This window comes from Salvelinus namaycush, chromosome 21, assembly GCF_016432855.1.
Source record: "Salvelinus namaycush isolate Seneca chromosome 21, SaNama_1.0, whole genome shotgun sequence".
Taxonomy (NCBI): domain Eukaryota; kingdom Metazoa; phylum Chordata; class Actinopteri; order Salmoniformes; family Salmonidae; genus Salvelinus; species Salvelinus namaycush.
In genome coordinates, this window is record NC_052327.1 from 42,803,513 (window position 1) to 42,823,104 (window position 19,592).

Below are 19,592 nucleotides of genomic sequence, written 5' to 3' on the forward strand. Positions count from 1 at the left end.
TTTTATCTGGTTTTTTTGGCTCTTTTTGGAGGACTTACAAGTTCCACCTAGGTAGTGCTATGTATCCATGTATAGTCTGAATTTAATATATTTCCAGATTATGGTTTGGGGCCATATACAGAGCCACATATGTGAAGAGCAGCTGTCTCTGACGTTTTTGGGGAACGATATTGACATCCAGAAAGGTCTTAGCACAAGGCCCAAAACGAAGCCTGACCTAAATGTGAGGTGCTTTTGGGTGACAGCGGCAGAACCGTTGAGGCTAGAAGCACAATTCAATCACAGGAACCTTCCCAAGGTCCTCCCGATCTGTGCAAGCCTAACCTTGACAGTGTGGAATTAACCCTTAACAGTGAAAACAGGGTGTTTTCTTCTAACAGTTTACATTGACATCTCTCCCCATAGGAATACATTGCCTGCTGCCCTAAATTCAACCTGATGCCTATGTGGGTTATGATTGCCATCTCAAGCTGTCTTCAATGACAATCCATCAGGCCACTATGAGGATTACCTGTGTTGAGTTTAAGCTTCCTAGAGCAACCGGAAGTGGTTAAATTACCCTAAAAGTGGTTTTGATATACCCAACCTGCAGTTTGTATAAACACTGAGTTCAACCCTCTGTAAATCAGTCAGTTCTTAACGTAAAGACTTGAAACTCAGGATTCTGTAAAAGCCTACCCCAATGAGGATATGTGTTTATTTTCAGCTTCCTGTGACAACCGGAAGTGCCTTGAATTGGGGTCATAGGGGCTGTTTCAAAGGGTTAAAAAGGTCACATCTTTCTAAAATGTCATGTGTGTGATTAGGCAACCCTCATGAACCGGTACATATTATAAAAACAGATTTTTATCCGTTTTTTTTGGCTCTTTTTGGAGGACTTACAAGTTCCACCTAGGTAGTGCTATGTATCCATGTATAGTCTGAATTTAATATATTTCCAGATTATGGTTGGGGGCCATATACAGAGCCACATATGTGAAGAGCAGCTGTCTCTGACGTTTTTGGGGAACGATATTGACATCCAGAAAGGTCTTAGCACAAGGCCCAAAACGAAGCCTGACCTAAATGTGAGGTGCTTTTGGGTGACAGCGGCAGAACCGTTGAGGCTAGAAGCACAATTCAATCACAGGAACCTTCCCAAGGTCCTCCCGATCTGTGCAAGCCTAACCTTGACAGTGTGGAATTAACCCTTAACAGTGAAAACAGGGTGTTTTCTTCTAACAGTTTACATTGACATCCCTCCCCATAGGAATACATTGCCTGCTGCCCTAAATTCAACCTGATGCCTATGTGGGTTATGATTGCCATCTCAAGCTGTCTTCAATGACAATCCATCAGGCCACTATGAGGATTACCTGTGTTGAGTTTAAGCTTCCTAGAGCAACCGGAAGTGGTTAAATTACCCTAAAAGTGGTTTTGATATACCCAACCTGCAGTTTGTATAAACACTGAGTTCAACCCTCTGTAAATCAGTCAGTTCTTAACGTAAAGACTTGAAACTCAGGATTCTGTAAAAGCCTACCCCAATGAGGATATGTGTTTATTTTCAGCTTCCTGTGACAACCGGAAGTGCCTTGAATTGGGGTCATAGGGGCTGTTTCAAAGGGTTAAAAAGGTCACATCTTTCTAAAATGTCATGTGTGTGATTAGGCAACCCTCATGAACCGGTACATATTATAAAAACAGATTTTTATCCGTTTTTTTTTGGCTCTTTTTGGAGGACTTACAAGTTCCACCTAGGTAGTGCTATGTATCCATGTATAGTCTGAATTTAATATATTTCCAGATTATGGTTGGGGGCCATATACAGAGCCACATATGTGAAGAGCAGCTGTCTCTGACGTTTTTGGGGAACGATATTGACATCCAGAAAGGTCTTAGCACAAGGCCCAAAACGAAGCCTGACCTAAATGTGAGGTGCTTTTGGGTGACAGCGGCAGAACCGTTGAGGCTAGAAGCACAATTCAATCACAGGAACCTTCCCAAGGTCCTCCCGATCTGTGCAAGCCTAACCTTGACAGTGTGGAATTAACCCTTAACAGTGAAAACAGGGTGTTTTCTTCTAACAGTTTACATTGACATCTCTCCCCATAGGAATACATTGCCTGCTGCCCTAAATTCAACCTGATGCCTATGTGGGTTATGATTGCCATCTCAAGCTGTCTTCAATGACAATCCATCAGGCCACTATGAGGATTACCTGTGTTGAGTTTAAGCTTCCTAGAGCAACCGGAAGTGGTTAAATTACCCTAAAAGTGGTTTTGATATACCCAACCTGCAGTTTGTATAAACACTGAGTTCAACCCTCTGTAAATCAGTCAGTTCTTAACGTAAAGACTTGAAACTCAGGATTCTGTAAAAGCCTACCCCAATGAGGATATGTGTTTATTTTCAGCTTCCTGTGACAACCGGAAGTGCCTTGAATTGGGGTCATAGGGGCTGTTTCAAAGGGTTAAAAAGGTCACATCTTTCTAAAATGTCATGTGTGTGATTAGGCAACCCTCATGAACCGGTACATATTATAAAAACAGATTTTTATCCGTTTTTTTTGGCTCTTTTTGGAGGACTTACAAGTTCCACCTAGGTAGTGCTATGTATCCATGTATAGTCTGAATTTAATATATTTCCAGATTATGGTTGGGGGCCATATACAGAGCCACATATGTGAAGAGCAGCTGTCTCTGACGTTTTTGGGGAACGATATTGACATCCAGAAAGGTCTTAGCACAAGGCCCAAAACGAAGCCTGACCTAAATGTGAGGTGCTTTTGGGTGACAGCGGCAGAACCGTTGAGGCTAGAAGCACAATTCAATCACAGGAACCTTCCCAAGGTCCTCCCGATCTGTGCAAGCCTAACCTTGACAGTGTGGAATTAACCCTTAACAGTGAAAACAGGGTGTTTTCTTCTAACAGTTTACATTGACATCTCTCCCCATAGGAATACATTGCCTGCTGCCCTAAATTCAACCTGATGCCTATGTGGGTTATGATTGCCATCTCAAGCTGTCTTCAATGACAATCCATCAGGCCACTATGAGGATTACCTGTGTTGAGTTTAAGCTTCCTAGAGCAACCGGAAGTGGTTAAATTACCCTAAAAGTGGTTTTGATATACCCAACCTGCAGTTTGTATAAACACTGAGTTCAACCCTCTGTAAATCAGTCAGTTCTTAACGTAAAGACTTGAAACTCAGGATTCTGTAAAAGCCTACCCCAATGAGGATATGTGTTTATTTTCAGCTTCCTGTGACAACCGGAAGTGCCTTGAATTGGGGTCATAGGGGCTGTTTCAAAGGGTTAAAAAGGTCACATCTTTCTAAAATGTCATGTGTGTGATTAGGCAACCCTCATGAACCGGTACATATTATAAAAACAGATTTTTATCCGTTTTTTTTGGCTCTTTTTGGAGGACTTACAAGTTCCACCTAGGTAGTGCTATGTATCCATGTATAGTCTGAATTTAATATATTTCCAGATTATGGTTGGGGGCCATATACAGAGCCACATATGTGAAGAGCAGCTGTCTCTGACGTTTTTGGGGAACGATATTGACATCCAGAAAGGTCTTAGCACAAGGCCCAAAACGAAGCCTGACCTAAATGTGAGGTGCTTTTGGGTGACAGCGGCAGAACCGTTGAGGCTAGAAGCACAATTCAATCACAGGAACCTTCCCAAGGTCCTCCCGATCTGTGCAAGCCTAACCTTGACAGTGTGGAATTAACCCTTAACAGTGAAAACAGGGTGTTTTCTTCTAACAGTTTACATTGACATCTCTCCCCATAGGAATACATTGCCTGCTGCCCTAAATTCAACCTGATGCCTATGTGGGTTATGATTGCCATCTCAAGCTGTCTTCAATGACAATCCATCAGGCCACTATGAGGATTACCTGTGTTGAGTTTAAGCTTCCTAGAGCAACCGGAAGTGGTTAAATTACCCTAAAAGTGGTTTTGATATACCCAACCTGCAGTTTGTATAAACACTGAGTTCAACCCTCTGTAAATCAGTCAGTTCTTAACGTAAAGACTTGAAACTCAGGATTCTGTAAAAGCCTACCCCAATGAGGATATGTGTTTATTTTCAGCTTCCTGTGACAACCGGAAGTGCCTTGAATTGGGGTCATAGGGGCTGTTTCAAAGGGTTAAAAAGGTCACATCTTTCTAAAATGTCATGTGTGTGATTAGGCAACCCTCATGAACCGGTACATATTATAAAAACAGATTTTTATCCGTTTTTTTTGGCTCTTTTTGGAGGACTTACAAGTTCCACCTAGGTAGTGCTATGTATCCATGTATAGTCTGAATTTAATATATTTCCAGATTATGGTTGGGGGCCATATACAGAGCCACATATGTGAAGAGCAGCTGTCTCTGACGTTTTTGGGGAACGATATTGACATCCAGAAAGGTCTTAGCACAAGGCCCAAAACGAAGCCTGACCTAAATGTGAGGTGCTTTTGGGTGACAGCGGCAGAACCGTTGAGGCTAGAAGCACAATTCAATCACAGGAACCTTCCCAAGGTCCTCCCGATCTGTGCAAGCCTAACCTTGACAGTGTGGAATTAACCCTTAACAGTGAAAACAGGGTGTTTTCTTCTAACAGTTTACATTGACATCTCTCCCCATAGGAATACATTGCCTGCTGCCCTAAATTCAACCTGATGCCTATGTGGGTTATGATTGCCATCTCAAGCTGTCTTCAATGACAATCCATCAGGCCACTATGAGGATTACCTGTGTTGAGTTTAAGCTTCCTAGAGCAACCGGAAGTGGTTAAATTACCCTAAAAGTGGTTTTGATATACCCAACCTGCAGTTTGTATAAACACTGAGTTCAACCCTCTGTAAATCAGTCAGTTCTTAACGTAAAGACTTGAAACTCAGGATTCTGTAAAAGCCTACCCCAATGAGGATATGTGTTTATTTTCAGCTTCCTGTGACAACCGGAAGTGCCTTGAATTGGGGTCATAGGGGCTGTTTCAAAGGGTTAAAAAGGTCACATCTTTCTAAAATGTCATGTGTGTGATTAGGCAACCCTCATGAACCGGTACATATTATAAAAACAGATTTTTATCCGTTTTTTTTGGCTCTTTTTGGAGGACTTACAAGTTCCACCTAGGTAGTGCTATGTATCCATGTATAGTCTGAATTTAATATATTTCCAGATTATGGTTGGGGGCCATATACAGAGCCACATATGTGAAGAGCAGCTGTCTCTGACGTTTTTGGGGAACGATATTGACATCCAGAAAGGTCTTAGCACAAGGCCCAAAACGAAGCCTGACCTAAATGTGAGGTGCTTTTGGGTGACAGCGGCAGAACCGTTGAGGCTAGAAGCACAATTCAATCACAGGAACCTTCCCAAGGTCCTCCCGATCTGTGCAAGCCTAACCTTGACAGTGTGGAATTAACCCTTAACAGTGAAAACAGGGTGTTTTCTTCTAACAGTTTACATTGACATCTCTCCCCATAGGAATACATTGCCTGCTGCCCTAAATTCAACCTGATGCCTATGTGGGTTATGATTGCCATCTCAAGCTGTCTTCAATGACAATCCATCAGGCCACTATGAGGATTACCTGTGTTGAGTTTAAGCTTCCTAGAGCAACCGGAAGTGGTTAAATTACCCTAAAAGTGGTTTTGATATACCCAACCTGCAGTTTGTATAAACACTGAGTTCAACCCTCTGTAAATCAGTCAGTTCTTAACGTAAAGACTTGAAACTCAGGATTCTGTAAAAGCCTACCCCAATGAGGATATGTGTTTATTTTCAGCTTCCTGTGACAACCGGAAGTGCCTTGAATTGGGGTCATAGGGGCTGTTTCAAAGGGTTAAAAAGGTCACATCTTTCTAAAATGTCATGTGTGCGATTAGGCAACCCTCATGAACTGGTACATATTATAAAAACAGATTTTTATCCGTTTTTTTTGGCCCTTTTTGGAACGTTTACAAATTCTATCTAACTAAGGGTATTCGTACATTTCTAGTCTTCAAAGCTATTGAGGGGATTTGTCTAGGGGGTCATAGCTTAAACATGTCTATGGCAATGAGGGGAGATGCGTATGTGAGTCTCGAGCTAATCAGACCATTGATATAAGAAGGCTTGCCCCTGGACACTTGTAACTTAACTGGGTGGCACAACGTGGCACCCCCGACATCATACTTGAATACTGAGCCAATAGCAGCATCTATATATTAGAAATGGCCTTAGGCCCCATAAAGTTCATAAACGAGATGGGCGTGGCCACCCTACCTTCATACTTGAGGCTTTAGCCAACCGCAAAATAGATATACAGTACCAGTCAAATGTTTGGACACACATACTCATTCAAGGGATTCTATATTTTTACTATTTTCTACATTGTAGAATAATATTGTAGACATCAAAACTATGAAATAACACATATGGAATCACATAGTAACCAAAAAAGTGTTAAACAAATAAAAATATATTTGAGATTTGACATTATTTTAAGTAAACACCCTTTGCCTTGATGACAGCTTCGCACACTCTTGGCACTCTCTTCGCACACTCTTGACAGCTTCATAAGGTAGTCACCTGGAATGCATTTCAATTAACAGGTGTGCCTTGTTAAAAGTACATTTGTGGAATTTCTTTCTTTCTTAATGCGTTTGAGCCAATCAGTTGTGTTGTGACAAGGTAGGGGTGGTATACAGAAGATAGCTCTATTTGGTAAAATACCAAGTCCCTATTATGGCAAGAACAGCGCAAGTAAGGAAACAGAGACAACAGTCCATCATTACTTTAAGGCATGAAGGTCAGTCAATGAGGAAAATGTCAATAACTTTTTAAAAGTTTCTTCAAGTGCAGTCACAAAAACCATCAAGCGCTATAATTAAACTGGCTCTCATGAGGACCGCCACAGGAAAGGAAGAACCAGAGTTACCTCTGCTGCAGAGGATGAGTTCATTAGAGTTACCAGCCTCAGATTGCAGCCCAAATAAATGCTTCCCAGAGTTCAAGTAACATCAACTGTTCAGAGGAGAATGCGTGAATCAGGCCTTCATGGCCGAATTGCTGCAAAGAAACCACTACTAAAGGACACCAAAAATAAGAAGAGACTTGTTTGGCCCAAGAAACTCTAGCAATGGACATTAGACCGGTGGAAATCTGTCCTTTGGTCTGATGAGTCCAAATTTGAAATGTTTGGGTCCAACTGTGTCTTTGTGAGACGCAGAGCAGGTGAACGGATTATCTATGCATGTGTGGTTCCCACCGTGAAGCATGGAGAAGGAGGTGTGGTGGTGCTTTGCTGGTGACACTGTCAGAGATTTATTTAGAATTTAAGGCACACTTAACCAGCATGGCTACCACAGCATTCTGCAGCGATACACCATCCCATCTTGTCTGCGCTTAGTGGGGATATCATTTATTTTTCAAAAGGACAATGACCCAAAACTCACCTCCAGGCTGTGTAAGGGCTATTTGACCAAGGAGAGTGATGGAGTGCTGCATCAGATGACCTGGCCTACACAATCAGCCGACCTCAACCCAATTGAGATGGTTTGGGATGAGTTGGACCGTAGAGTGAAGGAAAAGCAACCAACAAGTACTCAGCATATGTGAGAACTCCTTCAAGACTGCTGGAAAAGCATTCCAGGTGAAGCTGGGTGAGAGAATGCCAAGAGTGTGCAAAGCTGTCATCAAGGCAAAGGGTTTGAAGAATCTCAAATATAAAATATATTTTGAGTTGTTTAACACTTTTTTGGTTACAACATGATTCCATATGTATTATTCTCAGTTTTGATGTTTTCACTATTATTCTACAATGTAGAAAATAGTAAAAATAAAGAAAAACCCTTAAATGAGTTTGTGTGTCCAAACTTTTGACTGGTACTGTATATTAGAGTTGGCTTTAGGCACTTAAAGTCACAGATCTAGGATCAGTTGACCTCCACATAATGTTAACATGAGCCACTAATATCTTACTTCAGTATTGTCTATAGCAGTTTCTTCATTAAGACTTATATTTGGCCTTAATATACACTGCTCAAAAAAATAAAGGGAACACTTAAACAACACAATGTAACTCCAAGTCAATCACACTTCTGTGAAATCAAACTGTCCACTTAGGAAGCAACACTGATTGACAATAAATTTCACATGCTGTTGTGCAAATGGAATAGACAACAGGTGGAAATTATAGGCAATTAGCAAGACACCCCCAATAAAGGAGTGGTTCTGCTGGTGGTGACCACAGACCACTTCTCAGTTCCTATGCTTCCTGGGTGATGTTTTGTTCACTTTTGAATGCTGGCGGTGCTTTCACTCTAGTGGTAGCATGAGACGGAGTCTACAACCCACACAAGTGGCTCAGGTAGTGCAGCTCATCCAGGATGGCACATCAATGCGAGCTGTGGCAAGGAGGTTTGCTGTGTCTGTCAGCGTAGTGTCCAGAGCATGGAGGCGCTACCAGGAGACAGGCCAGTACATCAGGAGACGTGGAGGAGGCCGTAGGAGGGCAACAACCCAGCAGCAGGACCGCTACCTCCGCCTTTGTGCAAGGAGGAGTAGGAGGAGCACTGCCAGAGCCCTGCAAAATGACCTCCAGCAGGCCACAAATGTGCATGTGTCTGCTCAAACGGTCAGAAACAGACTCCATGAGGGTGGTATGAGGGCCCGACGTCCACAGGTGGGGGTTGTGCTTACAGCCCAACACCGTGCAGGACGTTTGGCATTTGCCAGAGAACACCAAGATTGGCAAATTTGCCACTGGCGCCCAGTGCTCTTCACAGATGAAAGCAGGTTCACACTGAGCACATGTGACAGACGTGACAGAGTCTGGAGACGCCGTGGAGAACGTTCTGCTGCCTGCAACATCCTCCAGCATGACCGGTTTGGCGGTGGGTCAGTCATGGTGTGGGGTGGCATTTCTTTGGGGGGCTGCACAGCCCTCCATGTGCTCGCCAGAGGTAGCCTGACTGCCATTAGGTACCGAGATGAGATCCTCAGACCCCTTGTGAGACCATATGCTGGTGCGGTTGGCCCTGGGTTCCTCCTAATGCAAGACAATGCTAGACCTCATGTGGCTGGAGTGTGTCAGCAGTTCCTGCAAGAGGAAGGCATTGATGCTATGGACTGGCCCACCCGTTCCCCAGACCTGAATCCAATTGAGCACATCTGGGACATCATGTCTCGCTCCATCTACCAACACCACGTTGCACCACAGACTGTCCAGGAGTTGGCGGATGCTTTAGTCCAGGTCTGGGAGGAGATCCCTCAGGAGACCATCCGCCACCTCATCAGGAGCATGCCCAGGCGTTGTAGGAAGGTCATACAGGCACGTGGAGGCCACACACACTGCTGAGCCTCATTTTGACTTGTTTTAAGGACATTACATCAAAGTTGGATCAGCCTGTAGTGTGGTTTTCCACTTTAATTTTGAGTGTGACTCCAAATCCAGACCTCCATGGGTTGATAAATTTGATTTCCATTGACCATTTTTGTGTGATTTTGTTGTCAGCACATTTAACTATGTAAAGAAAACAGTATTTAATAAGAATATTTAATTCATTCAGATCTAGGATGTGTTATTTTAGTGTTCCCTTTATTTTTTTGAGCAGTGTATATGACTTTGTGGTTGTGGGTGGATTTCAACTGCTGGCTGGAATTCTCACTCAACTGTACCACTAATATGAACCTGTTCTACAGACTCTTGTAGACTACTATGCACTGAAAAACAGTTAATATGTTACAAATCAAAGCTTAACATTGAAATTTGTGATTTCAAATGATTAAGTTAAATTCAGATAGGCATGTTATGTGCTCTCTAACACAAACATAAAATGTGTTGTTATTGCTGTAGACCTTTTAACAGATCTAGGAGCAGTTGACCTCCACAGAATGTTAACATTAGCCACTAATATCTGACTTCAGTACAGTCTATAGCTGTTTGTTCATTAATACTTATATGTGGCCTTAATATACAGCATATGACCTGGTAAAGGAGAGGGGGATGGGAGGCTGCTCAATGATTGGCTGTAGTGTAGGGTGTGTCATACAATGTATCAAAATTTCAACTGCTGGCTGGAATTTTCACTCAACTGTACCACTAATATGAACCTGTTCTACAGACTCTTGTAGACTACTATGCACTGAAAAACAGTTAATGTTACAAATCAAAGCTTAACATTGAAATATGTGATTTCAAATGATTAAGTTAAATTCAGATAGGCATGTTATGTGCTCTCTAACACAAACATAAAATGTGTTGTTGTTGCTGTAGACCTTTTAACAGATCTAGTTGACCTCCACAGAATGTGCACATTAGCCACTAATATCTGACATCAGTATAGTTTATAGAGGTGTATCTGTCTGTCTGTGTCTTTCAGTTTCTATTTAGACTACATCAAATATGAAGAAGCTGTGCAGCCACACCATGTTCAACATGTTACCTAATTAGCTAGCTAGCTGACAATCTGGTTGACCTGTAGCATATAAACATTTGTTGGCACAGAAAGAAAGGGGATATGAAAAATGATTGATCAAATTCCTCCTGCCACTATCTGACTGGGTTAATAACTTAATATTAAGTTAATATGGACCCATTGTCTTAGACTTGAACTCTTGGACCAAACAGTGGGACTCTGATTTCAGCCATAGGGACTTGTGACTCGACTCCTGACTCCAACATTGGTGACTTTGACTCAACTCAGAGTAGCCATAGGGTCTTGTGAATTGACTCTGACTTTTGTGACTCAACTACAACACTACTGCCATTGCATGGCTACTACTACTGCTTCAACTACCAATTCTAGCAAGTTGTACCCCAGGTTGGGTACACTTTTCTGCTGCTCCCTCAAAAGCATTAAGCAGACATTTTGATTATACCTCCCTCCCCATAACTCTCTGTTGTTAATATCAGTAGGCTGTTTGAGTGGTCTGTGGGCAGGTAATTCATCTGATTGCTGATGGGTTAGGTTGCTAGATCGAATATTAACCTGCCATAAGCTACTTTTGTGTCAGCAAGTCTCCCCAGTGAAAAATGTACATATCCACCACTCCATCTCTCATGTACAGACCATTCAAGTAGCTGCACTTAACACCTCACTGATACTGATTGTGTAAGCTACAAACCCAAATTGTCTAAGGAAATGTGGCTAACAGTAATAACATTGCAGACATATTCAGAAATCTGGGCTGATGGAATCATTGTTATGCATATCTACTGGCCATAATTTCCGCTTGAGGTCCTGCCCCTCCCCCACTGCAAAGTGCACAAAAGTACCAAACTATCAAAGGTTTTATAGGTCAACACAGTCCCCCCCCTCCCCTGTCCTTTGTATATTATTTATATATACTTGTGTTCCCATATGTACTTCCTGTATTGATTTGTTGTTAATAAAAATATAATAATAATAAAAGATACACAGTTCCCCCTCCCCCATGTTGCAGCATAAATCTCTGCCCAAGGTTGCCATGTACACTATTTTGTGGTTTATTGATGTACTTTTAAAACTTTGCGGCAGGTGAAAGGTTTTGGTCGCTAGGTGGAAGTTGTTATACTACTTCTATATTGCAACGTTACCAACATGGCATTTTTAAAAAATCATTAATTTCCCTGTATTCTGCTAAAATTGTGCTAGTGAAGGTGGGTTTTGAAGTCTGGTTTTGAGCAGACTCCTAGAAATTTGAAATTGACCTGGCAAGCCTGTCCCTGCCTGAGCGTGATCACCACTGAAGTAGCTGTGCAGCACGTGTTTTAAGGAAGAGGAGGATGGTTGCAGATGTTTGCATTCATGCAAGAAGGTAAGCTATTAACTAAACTGTTAACCAATATTTTAGCTAAAATTGTATTTGGTGTATTGACAAGCAATGCATGTTCTCGTTGTCTTTATTTTTAATGAATTAATGTCAGTCATGTATGTCTTTCGGTGGAATCCAACATGCATTGACATGTCTGAAAGCCGCATTGTGTCAGATATACTGCGTCATGACAGATTGAAATTGGCAGGTTTATCCAAACAATTCATTAATGCGCAATTGTTACTTTGCATGTTTCTACCTTATAGTTATTTGTGGCTTGCTAACGGTTAGTGTGCTAGCTAACTGTTAGCGTGCTAGCTAACGGTTAGCGTGCTAGCTAACGGTTAGCATGCTACCCATGCTAGTTAAAAAATAATAATATGCTAGCTATGGTTGCAAGCTAGCTAATAAGTTTAGCATAATTGGTAAACGTGTCTTTGATTCAGAATACATGATTGTGGTTAACAATGTTACATGCATTGGAAAATAATATTGCTATAGTGTAACAAGCTAGCAAGAAAAGCCAGTTCCTTTTCATCTATTTTGTCAAGTTATAAGCCTGTATGTGTGTTAAAATATTTAAACCCCCTCATTAAATTCATGTACAGTAATCCCTCGTTTATCGCGGGGGTTACGTTCCGAAAATGACCCGCGATAAGTGAAATCCGCGAAATAGAAAACTTTTTTTTTTTTTTTTACAATTAGCAACTATTACATGTATACAAATACAGTGACTCACGTGTAGGCCGTTTCACTGCTCTTCAGACTGGGCCGCTGCATCCTGACTGCGCTCTGCAGTGTTCTCTTCTTCTGAAGCCCGCGGTGCAGGTGTGTTTGTTCGGGAGAAGAACATAGTGATAGGCAGCTGTTTTTACAACTTAATGTAAATTTGCCAAGCTGTTTTATGTACGTACACATAACTGCACGAGACGACAAAATGATAGCACAATTCGTAGCATGTTTTGATACAAGAAGCGGGAGTGAGTTTTTAGCGAATCAGAATGCAGAGCACAATGCACCAAAAAAAAAAAAAAAATGCATTATGAAAATCCGCGAAATAGCGAATCCGCGATAAGTGAACCGCGAAGTGGCGAGGGATCACTGTATTGAAGTTGCGCCCGTTTTTTATAGCCCTTTCTTACCCAAATACCGTTTTTTACATTGAAATAATTCAGATGAAAATAAGAAATATGTTAAACTAATTAAGAAATAAGTGACCAGATTTTTTTTATTGAAAACCATGGACATTAGTTTGGGTGGGGGGAGGGGCGTGGTGCGGTTCCTAGTTCTTTTTTTTTTTGCACATAAAAGAGTGAAACACCACAACAAGAATAAGGGTTGTGGAAAGTGTCAATTTTGGTAGGACTGTGACAATTCACTGTCTTGAAAAATACATACATACAATACATACATATATTGGCAGATTCTTTAACCAAATCCCTATTTCTTACACAGATTTTTTAAGATCTAAAACATAATGGAAGATAAGAGTCCAGGAACCTACAAAGTAACCAATGCGGTATGTTTTCTGATTTGCCTAGTATTTAGAGTACGCTTGCCTTGCTTTAGCCAAACCACTCATACTGATTCTCTTTTAGTCCATCCATAAAAACAGATTCAGCTTTAGTTGCATGCAGGAACTTGCATAATGTGCTTATGTTATGCTTATACTTGCTTTTTTACCTTGAAAGTAGTTTAAAAAAACAGAAATTGTAATAGATGTTTGTTGGACCTCTATTAGTCAATGATAACAGTCATTGGTGTCCCCCAGCCCATCCCCTGTTGTGTGCCGAGCAATCTTGTCATTCTATTAAGTCTCAACTATTCTTTTTGTCTTCCTTTACAAAGGCACTGCAGAGGCTAAGAAGGCGCATGTAAAATCTAAAGAAGCATAGTTCAACTTGTGAGGCCAGATTTGAAAAGGAAAAGATAAATCCCGAAGCGCAGGTTTGTCAGTTGTTTAGAATGAGGATACTGGGGATGGTTGAATCGTTATCATATCCTATTGCCTAATTTGCACATGACTAATATCATTTTATTGTATCCTTAGATGTCAGACACCGAGGCTGCCAGTACCTCTGAGGCTGCCAGTACCTCTGAGGCTGCCAGTACCTCTGAGGCTGCCAGTACTTCTGGGTCGATAGTCAATGTGTTGGATGATGCACCACCGTTGATCAGAACAGACAGTATATACGTAAGTTAAAGTGTCATTCAACACCAGCACATACTGTAAGTTCTTGTGAATCAGCTTTGTAAATCAAAGATGGGCAAGTGTGCACTTTCATCCCATATTCATAGTATTATAACATAAACAAGTAGAGGAGCACAGTCGTAACTAATCAAAATGTGCCGGTGTCCAAATACTTTGTCATCTGTCTAGTTATCCAATATAATTTTTTTCTTCAATACAGTTGACCAAAGCTATGCTTGGATACAAGACTGATGACTCAATAACCAGCATTGGCAACAGTGTAGATGGTTATGTCCCAGGATCATCAGAGGAAGGCAATTTTTATGAAGAAAATCTGACAGGTATGTCTATACTTTACATACACATGGACCTATTCTTAATTACAATGTCCTGTTTGAAAATTACATGTTTTCCACTGATGTTTTCCAGGAGAGATGTCAGTGATTCGGGCCAAAAAGCCAATGACCAAGGGAAAGCTGGGGCAAAAGAGAGACTCACACGGTAAGCATGTTTCCTGCTGCCTTCAGTCAGTGTAAGTCTGATGGCCTTGAGATAGAAGCTGTTTTTCAGTCCCAGCTTTGATGCACCTGTACTGACCTCGCCTTCTGGATGATAGTGGGGTGAACAGGCAGTGGCTCGGGTGGTTGTTGTCCTTGATGGTCTTTTTGGCCTTTCTGTGACATCGGGTGGTGTAGTTGTCCATGAGGGCAGGTAGTTTGCCCCCGGTGATGCGTTGTGCAGACCTCACTACCCTCTGGAGAGCCTTACGGTTGTGGGCGGAGCAGTTGCCGTACCAGGCGGTGATACAGCCCGACAGGATGCTCTCGATTGTGCATCTGTAAAAGTTTGTGAGTGTTTTTGGTGACAAGCCAAATTTCTTCAGCCTCCTGAGGTTGTTTTGTTGATGTTGAGTGTGAGGTTATTTTCCTGACACCACACTCCGAGGGCCCTCACCTCCTCCCTGTAGGCCGTCTCATCGTTGTTGGTAATCAAGCCTACCACTGTAGTGTCGTCTGCAAACTTGATGATTGAGTTGGAGGAGTGCATGGCCACGCAGTCATGGGTGAACAGGGAGTACAGGAGAGAGCTGAGAACGCACCCTTGTGGGGACCCAGTGTTGAGGATCAGCGGGGTGGAGATGTTTCCTACCCTCACCGCCTGGGGGTGGCCCGTCAGGAAGTCGAGGTCCCAGTTGCACAGGGCGGTGGGTCTCGAGCTTAATGACGAGTTTGGAGGGTACTATGGTGTTAAATGCTGAGCTGTAATCGATGAACAACATTCTTACATAGGTATTCCTCTTGTCCAGATGGGTTAGGGCAGTGTGATTGCGATTGCGTTGTCTGTGGACCTATTGGTGCGGTAAGCAAATTCGAGTGGGTCTAGGTGTCAGGTAGGGTGGAGGTGATATGGTCCTTGACTAGTCTCTCAAAGCACTTCATGATGACGGAGGTGAGTGCTACGGGGTGCTAGTCATTTAGCTCAGTTACCTTAGCTTTCTTGGGAACATGAACAATGGTGGCCTTCTTGAAGCATGTGGGCACAGCAGGCTGGGATAAGGATTGATTGAATATGTCTGTAAACACACCAGCCAGCTGGTCTGCGCATGCTCTGAGGACGCGGCTAGGAATGCCGTCTGGGCCAGCAGCCTTGTGAGGGTTAACACGTTTAAATGTTTTACTCACGTTGGCTGCAGTGAAGGAGAGCCCGCAGGTTTTGGTAGCGGGCCGTGTCAGTGGCACTGTATTGTCCTCAAAGCAAGCAAAGAAGTTGTTTAGTTTGTCTGGGAGCAAGACATCGGTGTCCGCAACGGGGCTGGTTTTCTTTTTGTAATCCGTGATTGACTGTAGACCCTGCCACATACGTCTTGTGTCTGAGCCGTTGAATTGCGACTCTACTCTGTCTCTATACTGACGCTTAGCTTGTTTGATTGCCTTGCCTAGGGAATAGCTACACTGTTTGTGTTCGGTCATGTTTCCGGTCGCCTTGCCATGATTAAAAGCAGTGGTTCGCGCTTTCAAGTTTTGCGCGAATGCTGCCATCAATCCACGGTTTCTGGTTGGGGAAGGTTTTAATAGTCACCGTGGGTACAACATCACTGATGCACTTTCAAATAAACTCGATCCCAGTCCACGTGACCGAAGCAATCTTGAAACGTGGAATCAGATTGGTCGGACCAGCGTTGAACAGACCTGAGCACAGGCGTTTCCTGTTTTAGTTTCTGTCTATAGGCTGGGAGCAACAAAATGGAGTCGTGGTCAGATTTGCGAAAGGAGGGCGAGGGAGGGCTTTGTATACGTCGCAGAAGTTAGAGTAGCAATGAACCAGAATCATGCCAGCCCGGGTCACGCATTCCATATGCTGATAAAATTTAGGGAGCTTGTTTTCAGATTAGCCTCGCTAAAATCCCCATCTACAATAAAAGCAGCCTCAGGATATGTGGTTTCCAGTTTACATAGAGTCCAATGAAGTTCTTTCAGGGCCGTTGAGGTATCTTCTTGGGGGGGATATACACGGCTGTGATTATAATCGAAGAGATTTCTCTAGGTAGATAATGCGGCCGGCATTTGATTGTGAGGAATTCTAGGTCAGGTGAGTAAAAGGACTTGAGTTTCCTGTATGTTGTTATGATCACACCCCGAATTGTTAATCATAAGGCATACACCCCCGCCCTTCTTCTTACCAGAGAGATGTTTGTTTCTGAGATGCGTGAAGAAACCGGGTGACTCTACGTACTCTGATAACGTATCCCGAGTGAGCCATGTTTCCGTGAAACAGAGAATGTTACTATCTCTGATGTCTCTCTGGAAGGCAACCCTTGCTCGAATTTCGTCTACCTTGATGTCAAGAGATTGGACATTGGCGAGTAGTATACTCGTGAGATGTGGGCGATGTGCCCGTCTACAGAGCCTGACCAGAAGACCGCGCCATCTGCCATCTGTGGCGCCGTTGTTTTGGGTCACCTACTGGGATCTGATGCATTGCCCTGGGTGATAGTCGAAACAGAGGATCCGCTTTGGGAAAGTCATATTCCTGGACTTAATGTTGGTAGTTGACGTTGCTCTTATATCCAGTAGTTCTTCCCGGCTGTATGTAATAAAACTTAAGATTTCCTGGGGTATCAATGTAAGAAATAACACATTAAAAAACAAAATACTGCATAGTTTCCTAAGAACGCGAAGCGAGGCGACCATCTCTGTCGGTGCCATAAGTATTCTGGCCGTACTGTGCTGGTCCAGATCTGTTTTGTCTTCATCAGTTAGTGTATTTCCAACCATGCCAGCACAGAACGGTTCAGTTTGGATTGTACAGTGGTGTGAAAAAGGTTAGGATGGAGTCTGCCTTCATTTCAGCATGGTATTGTGCTTTCCCCTCTCAATACATGGCTGTATCTGTAGGGTTTGGGTGGCTGTAGCCGTCCCTCTCATACCATATTCAATAGGCTTGAATGGCACAGCTGTTATAAACCTGCATTTTGAGTTTTTCCAACAGTTATCGCTTATGGATTGGTTGATAGGTTGGATTGGGTGAAACTGACATGATTTCCACTGATGTTTTCCAGGAGAGATGTCAGCGATTCGGGCCAAACAGCCAATGACCAAGGGAAAGCTGGGACAAAGGAGAGGCTCACACAGTAAGCATGTTTCCTGCTGCCTTCAGTCAGTGCGTTTTCACTCTGTAGTGTCAGCTTATGGTACTGTGCTGGTCCAGATCAATCCTGTTTTCATCAGTTAGTGTATTTCCAACCATGCCAGCACAGAACGGTTCAGTTTGGATTGGACACAAGTCAAGACGTTAGATCTGAACTAGTGTGTCAGGATAGATGATAACACAGAAGGATTACCACACTTTACATTGTTTTTCCTGGGTGAGGGAACTTAATTTAATAAGTATTGCTTTTATTAGAAGGATTACATTGCAAACCTTTTGATGGGCTTAGATTTCATACAGATTGACTCTGCCTTGATGTCAGCATTGCACATTCTTCTCTCACATCCTTCTCTATGTAGTTATTTAGTTGGGATTGTTAGTTTAACCTCAACACTCTCTGCAGATACAGCTGCAACCTGGTAGAGTTAATACAGAGATGAACACATACTGTATTGTACTCAACCTTTATTTAATGTAGTCATTCATAATGTCATCTCTTTCCAAAGGTGCCAAAGGAACAAAAAGGTTTTGGTCGACAATAGAGGTGGATGCAGTTGAAGATTCCTTGATGAATTTTATCCGAATGGGAAAAAGGCCTGGAAAACAAGACTGTGAGAAATGCATTGCTGCTTCTCCCCAAGCGCTAGTAAACAGGGACTGGAGAGCAGTAAAGTTCTATGTACACAACAAAATAGTTGCAGATCAGAGATAATAAGTGTATAAGATGCTTCTATCTTGGTGTACCTCTGAGGATTTAATGGGACTTACTTGACTTAAGCTCATAGGCAGTTGATGAATGTCCTCCATCTCACTCTGTTTGGGGGAAGTTTTCCCAGGTGGGTTGTTCACTTTTGGAGTGACTAAGGTCTCAAGAATACAAAGCCTGCTGACTTTGAATGTTACAGAAAAATAAAATACATTTTTCTAAACTATTAATCTGTTACTTGGATATAATGACTCCATTACTGAAATGGTTGTTCCAGTTTAAATACTTTACAGTAGAACTACACTACAGTAGAACTACACTACAGTAGAACTACACTACAGCCGTTGAGTTGCCATCCGTGTTGCATCATTGTGGCATTCTACATGCAATATTTTCAGTCATAAAATAGAATGAATGCATCAAATATCGATGTAATAAATGTATCACTAGTCACTTTAAACAATGCCACTTTATATAATGTTTACATACCCTGCATTACTCATCTCATATGTATATACTGTACTCTATACCATCTACTGCATCTTGCCTATGCCGTTCGGCCATCGCTCATTCATATATTTATATGCACATATTCGTATTCATTCCTTTACACTTGTGTGTAAAAGGTAGTTGTTGTGAAATTGTTACATTACTTGTTAGATATTACTGCACGGTCGGAACTAGAAGCACAAGCAATGCGCTACACTCGCATTAACGTCTGCTAACCATGTGTATTTGACCAATTTGATTTGATTTGATTTGCAATGTGCGGTCTCAAGTAGGTGGTAAAATTACAAGTGATCTTTTTTCAAGAAGTCAGCAACTTTCGGTGATTTCCTCATATTAGATTTTTTTTCTAGCTCATGAGTGTAATTTCTGTGCTTCTATGATGTCTGGAAAGCAGGGTCCTAAAAAGGTATGTAAATGTGAGGAGTCCTAAATTGGTTAGAAATGCAAGACTGTGTGTGTGTGTGTGTGTGTGTGTGTGTGTGTGTGTGTGTGTGTGTGTGTGTGTGTGTGTGTGTGTGTGTGTGTGTGTGGTCTTGTTCTTCTATCCTGGAGAATTCTCCCTCATGAGGCTATTTTAAGCTTAGTGGTTAGGTTTAGGGTTAGGGTTACAATTTGTGTTAGGGTTATGCTTGGGTTAGGGGTTAGGGTTAAGTTTAGGGTTAGGTTTAGGGAAAAAAGGATTTTGAATGGAAATCAATTTTAGACCTCCACAAGGATAGTAAAACAATTGGTGTGTGTGCGGAAAATCATTCTGCGCTATGTCCTTGGCATTA

The 19,592-nt window shown here is 42.3% G+C and overlaps 2 protein-coding genes across 6 annotated transcripts in view; both read left to right on the plus strand.

The window, feature by feature from the left end:
• The window catches only part of furinb (furin (paired basic amino acid cleaving enzyme) b), a 222,386-nt gene that overhangs the window by 52,775 nt on the left and 150,019 nt on the right, over positions 1-19,592 (plus strand). The gene's annotated exons all lie outside the window — the stretch shown is intronic.
• Positions 9,719-18,535, plus strand: LOC120066384. Of its 3 annotated transcripts, XM_039017718.1 has the most exons (8): positions 9,719-11,767; positions 13,220-13,283; positions 13,613-13,711; positions 13,815-13,958; positions 14,176-14,296; positions 14,385-14,456; positions 17,515-17,586; positions 18,110-18,535. In XM_039017718.1, the coding sequence occupies exons 4-8, from the start codon at positions 13,815-13,817 to the stop codon at positions 18,313-18,315; spliced, it is 615 nt and encodes a 204-aa protein (XP_038873646.1). In that variant the 5' UTR covers positions 9,719-11,767; positions 13,220-13,283; positions 13,613-13,711; the 3' UTR covers positions 18,316-18,535. The 3 variants fall into 3 exon arrangements, with proteins under 3 accessions (XP_038873646.1, XP_038873644.1, XP_038873647.1); XM_039017716.1 differs by lacking the exon at positions 9,719-11,767 and having other exon boundaries at positions 12,876-13,283; XM_039017719.1 differs by lacking the exon at positions 9,719-11,767 and having other exon boundaries at positions 12,876-13,711.

Bases quoted from the DNA above. Each gene is read 5' to 3' on its own strand.
- LOC120066384 (XM_039017718.1), top strand. From the start codon at position 13,815: ATGTCAGACACCGAGGCTGCCAGTACCTCTGAGGCTGCCAGTACCTCT. The intron at 13,959-14,175 runs GTAAGTTAAAGT...TCTTCAATACAG, and splicing joins TCAGAACAGACAGTATATAC to TTGACCAAAGCTATGCTTGG. The intron at 14,297-14,384 runs GTATGTCTATAC...GATGTTTTCCAG, and splicing joins TTATGAAGAAAATCTGACAG to GAGAGATGTCAGTGATTCGG.